Raw genomic sequence first — 13,407 nt, 5'->3', positions numbered from 1 at the left:
ATTCCGTTTTATATGAATTCCATGTTGTACGAGTCACTTAGATTTTACAAATACGTGTGCCGGGCTATGAATGGCTCACGTATTTGTAAAATCTAAGTGACTCGTACAACATGAAATTTATATAAAACGGAATAATCAACAGTGTTATAGGGGGGTCGACTTGTACTCATAAACATCGAAAAACTAAAAAACTAATTAGAGATTTATAGATAATATCATCCAATAATCACTAATAAACAAGAAAAGTCACAGAAACTTTCTAAAAATTATCAAAATTTATCAATTTTCTAACATTTTCTTACCTCTCCCGTACGTATCCATAAGCAAGAATCATCCATCATCAATATTAAAAAAATGCTCATAAAAAAACCAATTTTCTTCGTGTACATTAGCTAGATACGTAAACCTAAATTGTATAGGTACCACTTGATATATTCTCACTTCCTTAAAACGATGAGAACATTAAGAAACGTGCAATTCCCTATTCTTAAAACATGATAATAGGGATTTAGCTCGAAGAAACTAATGATTTTAACTGGAAATCATCATCCGAAACATTTTTATTATGTTTTTTTTTTTTTTTAAAGTTTAAAAGTGAAATAATAATATAAAAAGGGTAACTGTCGATCTACACTTCCCTTATTTAAAGATTAACAACTTGTATTCATTGTATTATCAAAGGTATTCTGAGATGTTCATCCACAAGATAATGGTAGAGAAGGAAGTTAAGTTTAAGACCTCTTTCTCAATAATTGCTTTTAATGGATAACAATGGAGTTACAAAATGAATTCTCTTAAATGGATCTTTTTATATTAATTCCTAGTAAAGTTATAAAAACATTTTAATTTCAACTTAAGCTTCCATCTTTGAAGCTTCCTCGTTGGTTAAATTCTTGCTTTTAAAAAAATGCTCTTTTGAATATTTGTTCATTCATTTATGAAATACTAATTTTACATGAAATTTTTAAGGAACTTTTAATGAAAAACTCGTGTTTTTTTTAAATAAAATGATCATTTTATTCCTCTAAAAATCCATTAGTCTTTATCGCAATGATGGGGAGGACAATTGTTAATAGCTTCGAAATGATATTTAAAAATAACTTTTCGGGTAATTTTAATGATGAATATCACAAATACTTAATTGAAGACGGGTAAAGTATTATAAATAAATGTTTTTTTTTTTTTTTCATATTTTTCGTCTCATTGAAGCCACGATATACCATTAAGAGTCTACATCTCGCTCATTGCAGCTTTCAGAAAATTTCAATTTTTCTAGAATTAATACTGGCAAAATCTATAAAATCAAATAAATTTATCTAATTGTTTAAAAAAATAGCAATTTTAATGCGTAAATTAATGCTTTTTCTACATTTTTTTCACCCCATTGACGTGTCAACACGTCATTAAGATGCTATCTTTCGACGCATTGCAACCTTCAGAAAAATACAATTTTTTTTCGAATTAACGCTTGAAAAAGTGTATAAAAACAATTAAAATAAAGAATTTTATATTTAAAGCTCATTAAAATAGCTTAATATTTGATTATATATTAAAAACAAAACGAAGGAAGTTGATGGCAATTATTAAGATGATTAGGGATTCAGATCACATAGATGAAGAATGTTACCTACACTTTAAGGGAAATATTCGCTCATTTAAGTTACAGAAGGATGATTGTTACAAGATTTTACGAAACGTGACTTCTTTCTTTCTAAATTCATCATCCTATATATAGAAAATCTTAAGTATTCGCTGAAAAATTTGAAAAAACAAAGAGGAAACAATAAACATAATTTGTAACCAATACTTCCTTTAGGACACTTTTTTTTAGAGAATTTTTTAACGCTCGAACATTCAAAAATATTTTCTAAATTACCTACTAAAAATCTAGTTTAATGTCTTCAAAAATTCTTAATTATTATATATTGGATTTAGAAAGAGAAAATATTAATTAAAATTGAATTTTTTTTTATCTAGTTTAATGCCTGGAGGAATCAAATGCATAGTTTAGAGCGTATAAAATCAATCAAAGTTTATGACATTTTAGACCGTGAAGTGTTAAATCTTGTTAGAATTTCCGTCAAAATGAAGTTAAATATTAGTTTATTCACATTCTAATATGTAGATAAATGCATTTTTAACAATAACTTTGATTAAGAAAGGTACTAGAAAGATACTAGAAAGAAGACACGCAATAAGGCTCCAGAATAAATATTAAAAAATTAGGATTTTAATAAGTTTAAACTTTATAAATCTTTACAAAAATTAAACTTAAAACCCTTCTAAACATATCTCATAAGGCCTCATTTTTTCTAAGGTGTTTAGAAAGGCCTTAATTTTAATTTAGCTAAAGTATGTATAACGTTACATATAAGGCCTAGATTTTCTAAGCTTTCTAGAAAGGCCTTATTCGTAATTATATAAAATACTTATTAAGATACCTTAAAACTTAATAAAATCCTCTTTAGACTCGATAAAAATTGTAATTTGGTGCGATTTTTAGGACAATTTTCCGAAGAGATCCTATTATACTCAAGATCCTATGTTATTCATTAGCTGCAGTGTCTAGAAAACCTAAACGATTCGCTTGACCCTATAACCATAATAATCAAGTAATAAGAGACATAAATTAAGTAAAAACCAATTACAGAATCGTGATACGGAGCAAATAAGAAATTGAGATTCTTCTTTTTCGATAAGTTAAATCTTTATAAATTTAAAGAAGATGTGGAAGCACCAGAGCAGAAGAAACAGAGAGAGATAGAGAGAGAGAGAATGTAAAAAAAAAAAATATATATATATCAAAGAGCATAACACGAACCCACGACCTCGTGGTACGGCCAACCATAGTTTGCACGCATGGCCACGTGCAATGATTAAAAAAAAAAGAAAAAGAAGAAGAATTTTGGCAAAACCTAGATGTGCAAGGAAGTGGTATAGATGCTAATTCGGAATTAAAATTCAATTAAAAATCACAAAATTTTCCTTAATTTTGACTTTTAAGATGAAGTCAAGCATAAGAGAATGAAAGAGAGAAAGATTTTTAAGGGGTATTTTTTAAAAATTTTAAGGGTAAGATAGGGGTAAATCGCATTTGACCTCCATCAACGCTTGACTTGAAACGAGTTAAATGAAAATCTTATATCAATCAACATAATGGAATTAATTTCATGGTTCTTTTCTAGATTCAAAGTTTTCGTTAGTTCCCTTGAATTGTAGCCAATTGTTTTCTATGAATTACAATTTGCATTTTTCTCGGGATTTAAATTAATTACTGTTCTTAATACTCAATAATTCGTATATTTTTCCGAGAAAATTACTAGTTGTTAACATATCAACGCTATTAATAATAAGAAAATTTTGTATAAAATATAGACCCATCAAGATCTTATTTTTCTAAAGATTAAATAATTCCTTAATAAAGAAATTAAATTTTGAACCATTGATTATGAGGTGCTTCAGTAAAGTAACAAGAGTTTTTTTCTTGGTTTCTGAGAAGTGACGTGCCCAAATTATAAAAAAAAAATGTTAATAAATGAAGGTTCTGTATGAAGATAAATTAATTTTTTTAGGGAAATGAAAAAAAAAAACACAATAATTTCCTCTAAAAATGGAGTTATCTACTTGAATAACCGTTAGCACATCAAAGGAGTGGTATAAGTTGACCATGTAAAAATTGATTTTGCATAGTTTTTTTGCATATATTCTACATCTATACTCTACAGAAACACCGTTTACATTTAAATAAAAGCTCGCAGGTGAAAATCGAATAGAATTTTCCTGGCCAACACACTCCAAAATTAACAAAATACCGTGTTTTTCCATGTTAAAACACTAGTGATTTTTGGATAAAAGAGTTAAAACGTGGTTAAAACCGAAGAATTAGATTCTAGTTTAATTATTTAATTTTTTAAAAAGTTATTAAACAAAAGGAATCATTTAGAAAAATCGAAGGAAATTACAATCATCATCATCCCCTTTCGTATCGAGTTCAAAACTAACTTGACCCGTTAACACGCGAACTTCTAAACAAACAGTAATATATTTCGGTTAGAAAAGAAGGTCAATAATTTAAAAATTATAAAAAAGGCTACTTTCTAGCCTGCAGTCAACATCTGGACGCATTTTAATACCGACCGTTGTAACTGGAGGCTAAGAGAATTAAACGTGGCCCCTCTAACACCTGGAATAGTATATTGCCTCAGGGGTAAGATTATATCAGAAAGGTGTCATATCAAGCAGGATAGCTTTCTTGCAGATAGGCGAAAGTCATAAAAGTATACAACACATCACCCCCTAATAAAGCCTTCTATCTTAAGACAAACATAACTCTTTTCTTATTTTTTTTCGTAGAGTTCAATGGCCTCTTTGCATACATCTTTATTTTATGGCATCCAAAGATGAATTATTGAATAATTTTAGACAGTGTCTTTTTTACTTTTTATCTTAAAAATAGATTTTTCGATACTAAAATCATTTTTTTATTTTTTAATCTTTTAAATTTTACAATAATCCCAATGCTTAAAGTTTATGAATATGACTCATGCTGTGAGAAGAGAAAAAAATTGATGTTAATCTAGGTTTTATAGCCGGTTGTTACTGTTGTTCTTATGTGTTTACATCTATATTTTCGTATTCTTTGATAAGTTTCCTAGGCTAAATGTCTGATTAATTTTGGTTACTCACTTAAGGTGAAAGGTTAAACGGGTGGTTACATAATCGTCTCTTCTAATAGCGTAGATTGAGACGTTAGTAAGAAATCGAATAGCTTAAACGGAGAAATGAAATGCTACATGCATAAAAAAAATTCATTTTCAGGCTCATAAAGTAGTTACTTTGAGGGATAAAGGCTCTACACTTAATTAAATTTTAAAGGCATCGATAGAAAAGCTAAAATTTAAGCCTGTGCTTATCTAAAAAAATCACACTATAAACAGCAATTTTTCTACATTTCGTCAAACGTTTAGCATAATTATTCACTAAAAAGAAAGAAATAAAGAAGGGGAGAAGTACCGAAAACACTCAAGCATTTAAAATGAACTTAAACAAGTCACGAGCCTCGAAAAGCACCACACAGAGCCTATTAGGCATCGGACAATAAATTAGGCCGAGTAACGCATAAAGAGCCATTTAATATCACAGAAAATGGCGCAGATACAATTAAGCAACAAACGAGTCTACAACAGGTGGTGGGGTGAAGAGGACCGCGCTATCCGGAGGCATCGAGCAAAGCACTCCGCCCCCGTCATCACACGTGACGAAACCAGAGGCACAACCTACGTGACGTCAGTAAGAGTTTTGGCAAATCAAATTGCCGTACAGGTAACAATTACCTGCTCGTACTATCGAGGGGCAGGTATGTGCTAGTAGAGTGAATTCAGTCTTGCTACCTCTAGACACTGTGAATGTGTACGTCTATGTTAACAGGTAAGTCGTAGTCGGACAGTGCCATAGGAATATTATCAGTGACAAGTGTTGTGTTAATTGTGTGTATGCTAGACTATGGAAGATACAACTCACCTGACACGGATACGTTAGGTCTACAACGTGGACATTTTGTTACTATGGAAGTATTAGTGAGAGTTTACTTTACGAAAGTGAGCTTTTTTAAATTTTAATTATTTATAAGGTGACTTTTTATAAACGGAAGGCAAGCGGTAACTTTTTTGAACTTTATAACATTAATATATTACGTGTCTCATCTCAATTACACGTGAAAAAAAGCTTACATATAGTTTGTAAAGTCAATTTTTCGTTAATAATTCTACTTCTGGTGTTGTATTTGTTAAGATCCTTATCGTCTTTTGTATAAGGATTATTATTATCACCTTTCTTGCAGGTTGTAGTTATAGATTATGAGACAACGTGCCTCAAAAGTTAACCTGTAAATAGTTTATGTCAATGGATCTTAACTGTAAACACACATCCTTGAATTCTTACAACTATACTGAAAAGGAATTAACGTCTATTTAATATACTGTTGAAACTTTACAGCCTACTAATCTTTACTGTAGACTTAATATAATTACAGACACTTTGGAGTTGTATAATTAATGTATCTTTAGCTTAAGGCTGTATAATGAATAAGTCGTAGGCATAGTTTTTATACAGTAAATCTTCAACTAGAGGTTATACTCTGACTGATCTTTAGTGTTGTAGTCTGTCAATGAATCTATAGATTGAGCATTTTTACTTTGACATACTTACATTCAATGGATCATTGGAGCATTATAAGTAGCGGATATTTGTAAATATATATGTTAATTATCTGATCTTTAACCTGAGATTCATCTCTAATGAATTTTCCATTATAAGAATAGGGAATAAGGTGGTGTATTTTGCATAAATTTTAAGAGTTTTTGCTATAATCTGTGGTTCTCTCCTTAGAGTTTAACGCTATTTCAGCATGTTGCTTAACAGTAAGCGTGCATTTTATATAATTCTATTTACAAAATAGTGGGCCTAGCAGGCTTTTAAAGGCATTAAATCAACTTCTAAGGATTTAAATTGGGTTAGGAAGTTGTAATACATGTTTATTCTCAATATATATCCCACTCGATAAGCTGCCTGTTGACATAGCATCACATATTATAACGTTCCCCTGTACAAATAAAACAGTTTTTACAGCTGCGATTCATAGAAACGAAGCTTTTGTTATAAGTGTGAGAGGCCCTTTACTTATTATTAAAAAATGTGCCAAGTTTTCATGGCTCCTGGCAAGAGTATAAATTTTTAAAAATTTGATCAAAGCTCAGTTATATGACCTTAATACGTACAGAAAAAGGTGTAGATTAATTTCTATTGTTATAAACTGATGATGTTATGATATAAAAAGTGGGAGGAGAAGGCCCCAATATGTAATTATGTTTCACTATAGAATGCTTCTTCTAGAGTCAGAACAAAAGAAAAGTAAAGTAGAACGCCATCATCTTAATTCTTTCGTCTTTCGAAGGATTATAGGTCAAGATATATTACCATTGTTTATCTCATCTGCCTAAAAAAGAGGGCCTCTTGCGTAGGCAACGGTCCCCCGTCTAAATGAAGTAAAATTTTAAAAAATAATAATAATAATAAGTTGTTTCTAACGTAATTTTTGCGTAAGACTGGTTTCACTCGGGGTCATTCACATCGTGACCCCTAGTTGGTCCGTCCATGTGGGAACCACCGCGAGTGGTCCGGCCCTCCCGTGATCATAGCTGACTAATTAACACACTGATGTCTGTTCATTTCCTACACGCCGTCTACAAGATCCTGAAGCGCAGTGCTTCAAGAATTTTGCCTTCTATAATGCCAAAATTTGGTCTAATTTTAACAAAATTTGAAGGTGACAAAAAGTAATCAATCCTTAATAAAACTTCTTAATTTGGTACCTAAAACTTTAATAGTTTTTAAGTTATATAGAAAAACTGTTAAGACTTATCATAACTCACGCTCTTGCAGCAAAGACATATAACTTTTGAATTATGATCGATTTTACTTATGATAACTGATACCAAATACAATAACAATCAGGCATTGCTTTAAGGTTAATTTTCAAACTTAATAAGGTAGATGGAAAGTTTTGTGGAGCCATTTAGTATCTACACAGAATTACAAGTCTTATCTGAGAACAATGGGCTAATTTTATTGTTGGCTATTTCGCAAGTGAAATAGTAAAGTATTGCTCGGTAACCAATAACACGAAGCCAATTAGGGATTCTTAAAAAAACGTGCTTCACTCCCTCGCATTTTTGTGACCACAACAAAACTCATATTAATTTTTTTTTCCTTGCTCTTTCCTATACAGGTGTCTTCTGAGTGTGACTTGGGATACTTGTGACATTATTGGTGAAGTGTGAGTCTCCTTCGACAGCTTGGATCACCCTTTTTGGGCTGCGGGAGAAGGAATTATGCAGGACGAGGTATACGCCACGTCCATGGGAGGATCAAGTTTAACTCTGGTGGACATAGCCAATCCTCATCAAGGTCTTTCTAATATGATAGAGCAAGAACCAAAGAAGAAGCGTAAGTAGCACTTTAAACGCTTTGCAATCTCTATATTTAAGACCTATCTAGTCTAGGTTTCTTCGTATAAGATCTACATGTTCTCTGTAAAGAGGGCCTTCAGCAATTTTATCGGGTGCCTCACTTAGATCTATAAAACTCTCATTGATCATGATTGATGCCATTCCGCAAAAACAAACTGGGTTTGATTGATTGATTGATCGAGTTCGAAAACAGAAAGCGTGTTGTACTTGAATGTGGCATCGCGTGCGAACACCCAGTTGGCCAATCTGTCAGGAGCAATTGTGTCGTGACAGCCTTGCATCGTGACAGCTCACCAAACCACTCGCTATTCACTGGTTTATTATGTCACTAGCTTAATTATGGAGAACATCTAGTTTTTTTTTAAACTGCTTATGCCGTATTGTGTAAAAAGTGAAGATGATATGTATCGAAATTTATCTACTTCCTTTTAAAAAAAAGAAGGTGCACCCTACAGTAGGAGCCAGGATGTAGTATTCTTCCCCTTTTCAATTGTGCATGGAGTAATGACTCCTATTTGTGGGACCTTTGACTGTTCCCTGAATGAAGTAATGACAGGATGGTAGTTTTTTTTATACTTTTACAGAGGTGACGATTTCTCGGAAGAATCTTATTGTCTTTTTATTTTTAATATTTTTAACCTTCTTCTTGCCAACTAAACCCTTACTTTACGCTATACCTTCCATTTTCGATCTTAAGACATTCGATGAAATGTTACAACAATGGACACTTCGACATTTATGACGTTCGCTACAACTGTCACTTCTAACACAGGAGTAGTGTGGGTCATTCGAGTGACCTTTCACCTTACAGTAATATTAAAATTTTACGTTTTACACCGTAAAGTTTGAATGAAAACTTAGAAGATCATCTCTTAATTTCCTACTTAGTAATGGATTTAAACAGAAGGGGGGAGTTTATCTATGTATAAAAACTATGCAAAAAAAAAAACGAACATAGCCGGTAGGAAAATATATTTTTTAGTGCGATTTTAGGACGAAATGAGGAAATCGAAGCATGACATATTCAGTAACAGGCAGTTCTGATAGATAAAAACTTCAGGTTACAGGAAACTCGGTCACATAAACTCAGTCACGTGACAGGGTGCGTTGAACAAAATCGTGAACACGAATATATATTTTGCTGCTTTCCTACATTACCATTTTTGTTAACAGTTTCCAAATTTAGACGTAATTTTCTTTCTTTTTTTTTTGTATTGTTATATTGAAGATTTTTTGAAAAATTATCATCGTTAAATCATTTTCTTCTTCTTCTTCATTTCTTTTTTAAGTTAAATATTTCCTGTGTGTTTAAATCTAAACAACTCGAGCATATAGACAATTTGAAAGTTGATGATAGTTCACACATTGTTATTGTTTCTGCATAACTTGATGCGCTTCTTGAAAGATTCGTATGTTGCTTCAAGTAATTTACTCGAAAATGCATTTATCTTTCGTGAAATTTTTAATATTTATAACATAATTTTATAAATTTTTCATGTATTTCCAGCATAATCATGTGACTTTACAAAATTTATATGCGTTTTATCTTTATTCCAGAACAGTAGAAATTTTATGGATTCTTGTAGTCTTTTATGGATTCTTCAAGTAATTTACCCAAAAATGTACAATTTTTTATGTGAATTTACAAATTATATGTAAATTTTCAGCATATTCATGCGATTTTATAGACTTTACATGCGTTTTTTCTTTTTTTTTTTATTCCAAAACAGTAGAAATTTTATGGATTCTTGTGGTCGTTACTTGAAGTAATTTATTGAAAATGCCGGTTTTCTGATAAATTTCGAGCATCTATAACGTCATTTTATAGATTTTTACATGAGCTTTTTTATTCTCGAACTGTAGAAAATTTTATGGATTATTTTGGCATTAACTCGAATTTATATCCTGATGCTCAAAGATAAATATACATATATTTATGCCCGAGCATCAGGATATGAATCCGAGCATTATTTANTAATTAAAAAGATCGTTTTATTATAGAAAAAATTTAAAAAAAAAAACAAAAGTTTATAGTTCATAAAACAATTTTTTTTTAAATTTATGTTGATCTGTAAAGTTTTTTTCTTTGAAAAATAGCATAAAAATACTTACAAATTGATGTTATGAGATCAGAAAGAGCGATAATCTGTGGTTTATTTCTTTAAAAATCCAAGAATTTGAGTGCTTTTTTTTTAAATGTAAAATGCTTTAAAAAGATTAAAATAAAATACTTCCAATATATTCGGTAAAAATAATGTTTTTTTGAAAGATTTAAGTCAGTTATCCAGGATAAAGGAAGCTCGAGATGAGGATGAAATCGCAACATCATTTTTTAAAATATTTCTCTAATTTTTTTTTTCTAATTACAGATTTTTTTAGAAATTTTAGAGATTAAATTTTCAAAAATTACTTTAAAAATGCTGTTTTTTTTATATTGTTTAAGCTTATTTTATTCTATGATATAGGAAGCTCAAGATGAGCATAAGATCTCAGCATCATCTTGAATATCTTTATTAATATAGGAGCGTAAAATATTTATATAAAATCACGAATTTATATTATTTTATGTAGAAAAATATTAATTTAATAGTAAAAATTTTGTCCATGTAGAAGCATAGCATTTATTGTTATTATAGAAAAATTATTGCATTTGTTTGTATTTAAACATTATTATGTTACAGAGGAAGTATTAAATATAAGATAAACAGGCTTACAAGTAGCATAGATCTTATTATTGTTACTATAGAAGCATAAATTCAGTTTATTATCATATTAGCATAGATTATATTATTAATAATCTTGCATAGAAGAGACAATAATTACATCATTAATGAGCCTTCCAGTAGGGATTGTAATATAATAATACATCATATTGTTACTATAGAAGCACAGATTAAATTTGTTATAGGCCTATATATATTCTCTTATTAATTTAAAATAGAAGAAGCATTAATTACATTATTATTAAGCATTCCAGTAGCACAGATTGTACTATTATAGTAGTATAACATATCATATTGTAACTATAGAGGCACATATTGTTAGGTAGTGTCCACGTGCCAGGTCAGTAGCTCCTCCCAATGTTCCTCTCACCGCCCTTCCGACATAAAATTCCAGCAACCCATTGAAGTTGAGGTCAGATGTTTATATTAATACCTTCGACACTTCAATTGCTAGTCGTAAAAAGTATTTTTGAAGGTTTTCTATAGACGATAAACTACTACAAATGTAACAAAAGAGGCCTCTTACGACCAATATTGTTATGCCTAGGCATACCGAAACATTATATATATATATATAGTCCTATATAACACTATTTTTATGGCGGATACGTTTCGGATCAATAAGCAGAGTTACTAACTTTAAACGTAAAAAAATAATAATTTTAAATTAATTTTAAGTAAAATTTTTAGTTAAATTATTAAAAAAACATTTAAATTTTTTAAAAAAATCAACGGGAAAGTTTAAAAATTTAAATTTATTTACTTTAAAAACATTTATTTTTTAAATACGTCCAGTCGTTACGCCATGTAATCACTCGAATCAACGCTTACTGATCGGGAAGAATATTTAATTTTTTAAATAATTTGATCGTTAAAAAAATAATTTTTTAATAAATTTTAATAAGTTTTAACACTTTTTAATATCTTAAATTATAAATTTAAATTTATATAATTAATTTTTAAGCATAAAACTTCATCCTCTCCGATATTCAGAGATTGAAATTTAGTAAGATTTTTAAGATAAAATAATTAAATTTTTTAAAGAAATTTGTTAAATTTATACATTTATAACGATTCTACGTTATGTTTTTTATAAGATTTAATAAGTTTTATATAAAATTTATTATAAAATCTTTAATAAAAGAACCAGTTTTAGTTGGTCATGCCTAATTTCCCATTAACGATAGCTCCAAGTACTTCCTAGCCTTTAATTGTAGTATTTTGTACTGGTTTGTGTTGGGGACAGAAATTGGTCATGCTCTACGAATAGAAAAAGGGAGGAAGGGGATAATATATATTGTAGACTTACTTTGACCCTCATATTTTGTTAATTTAGTTATAAATTCTTACATCATTAAACGTTAATCGATGGATTTTGTATATGGAGAAAACTCTATTGTTCTTTACAATTTTTAAAAGGGATTTTGTAATTTTCTTTTCTATTATTTTGCAATTTATTTTGAAAAAAATATAAAAATATACAATTAAATTTGCATTTTTTATTTTATGTTCCATTTATTTTATAGTCCAAAACCTTCGTCGAAGGAGAGAACCCACCACCCCCTTTGTAGATACAAGAAAACTCTTTGGATTAGTGTAAGATTTTATTAAATTTTTACAAAAAAAATTCAGGCTAAATAGGTGAATTTTAGTTTTAGTATTGATTTTTTAACCTGTTTCTGCCTGTAAACAATTAATTTTTGTTTGTATAACTCGAGGCAGAATGGTTAAAATAATGTGTACAAGTAAGCGCATCAGGAGGATTTATTTGTACCTTTCTAAAATAGGGAAAAAATTATTAAAAAAAAATAAATAAATTACTCGAAAATAAAGTGAGTTTTCATCGCCTCAAGTAATCTATAACTCGATAACTTAATTAACTCGTCAACCTACAAGAGAGAGGTTTGCAAAAAGTTGAATGGAACATCCGACAATAAGCGGTGGTTGCAACTCTTTAATCAAAGAAATGTTCAACAAAACAAATAAAAACTTCGGATATTTCTACTGAATCTCATACAAAATTTATTAAATTATTTAGAAAATGCAAAAAATTCTAAAAAATTTACTAAATTTATGAAAATTTGCAACAGTTTTTTTGATACTTCTCTTGAGTATCCAGAAGCAAAAGCCGCTCATTAATCTCAAAAAATAATGTTCATAAATATCTACAAAACTAAAACAAACTTCCAATATTTTTATATTATTTCATCCAATAACGAAAGCAATAGAAAAAATAATCAAAATTCACCAATTTTTCTTATATATTTTTACTATACTTATGTCTTTTCAGAAGACATTTGTCAGTATGAAAAAGTATGCATAAATATTTAAAAACAGATAATTTTATTCAATAATCACTAATATGCAAGAAAAGTCACAGAAACTTTCTAAAAATTACCAAAATTTATCAGTTTTTCAATAGTTTCTATACACACACCTATCTAAAAGCCACTTATTAGTATGTAAAAGTACAAGTCGACCCCCCCTATAACACTGTTGATTATTCCGTTTTATATGAATTCCATGTTGTACGAGTCACTTAGATTTTACAAATACGTGTGCCGGGCTATGAATGGCTCACGTATTTGTAAAATCTAAGTGACTCGTACAACATGGAATTCATATAAAACGGAATAATCAACAGTGTTATAGGGGGG

At 29.7% G+C, this 13,407-nt stretch overlaps 1 protein-coding gene and 1 long non-coding RNA gene across 2 annotated transcripts in view; one reads left to right on the top strand and one right to left on the bottom strand.

Moving 5' to 3' along the window:
- The first annotated feature begins 5,204 nt into the window (after positions 1 to 5,204).
- LOC111618111 (paired box protein Pax-5-like) overlaps positions 5,205 to 13,407 on the top strand; it is a 96,821-nt gene continuing 88,618 nt past the window's right edge. The window contains exons 1-2 of the mRNA XM_023359559.1: positions 5,205 to 5,597; positions 7,787 to 8,004. Coding sequence (XP_023215327.1) covers positions 7,890 to 8,004 — 115 coding nt within the window. The 5' untranslated portion in view covers positions 5,205 to 5,597; positions 7,787 to 7,889. The remainder of the gene's footprint in view (positions 5,598 to 7,786; positions 8,005 to 13,407) is intronic.
- LOC111618112 overlaps positions 9,527 to 13,407 on the bottom strand; it is a 7,057-nt gene continuing 3,176 nt past the window's right edge. Inside the window, exon 3 of the long non-coding RNA XR_002755520.1 lies at positions 9,527 to 9,884. This is a non-coding gene — a long non-coding RNA (uncharacterized LOC111618112). The remainder of the gene's footprint in view (positions 9,885 to 13,407) is intronic.

This window comes from Centruroides sculpturatus, unplaced genomic scaffold, assembly GCF_000671375.1.
Source record: "Centruroides sculpturatus isolate CEXI.00-Female unplaced genomic scaffold, Cexi_2.0 scaffold183, whole genome shotgun sequence".
Taxonomy (NCBI): domain Eukaryota; kingdom Metazoa; phylum Arthropoda; class Arachnida; order Scorpiones; family Buthidae; genus Centruroides; species Centruroides sculpturatus.
The sequence above is the reverse complement of the archived record's forward strand: the minus strand, read 5'-3'. Positions and strand labels throughout refer to the sequence as shown.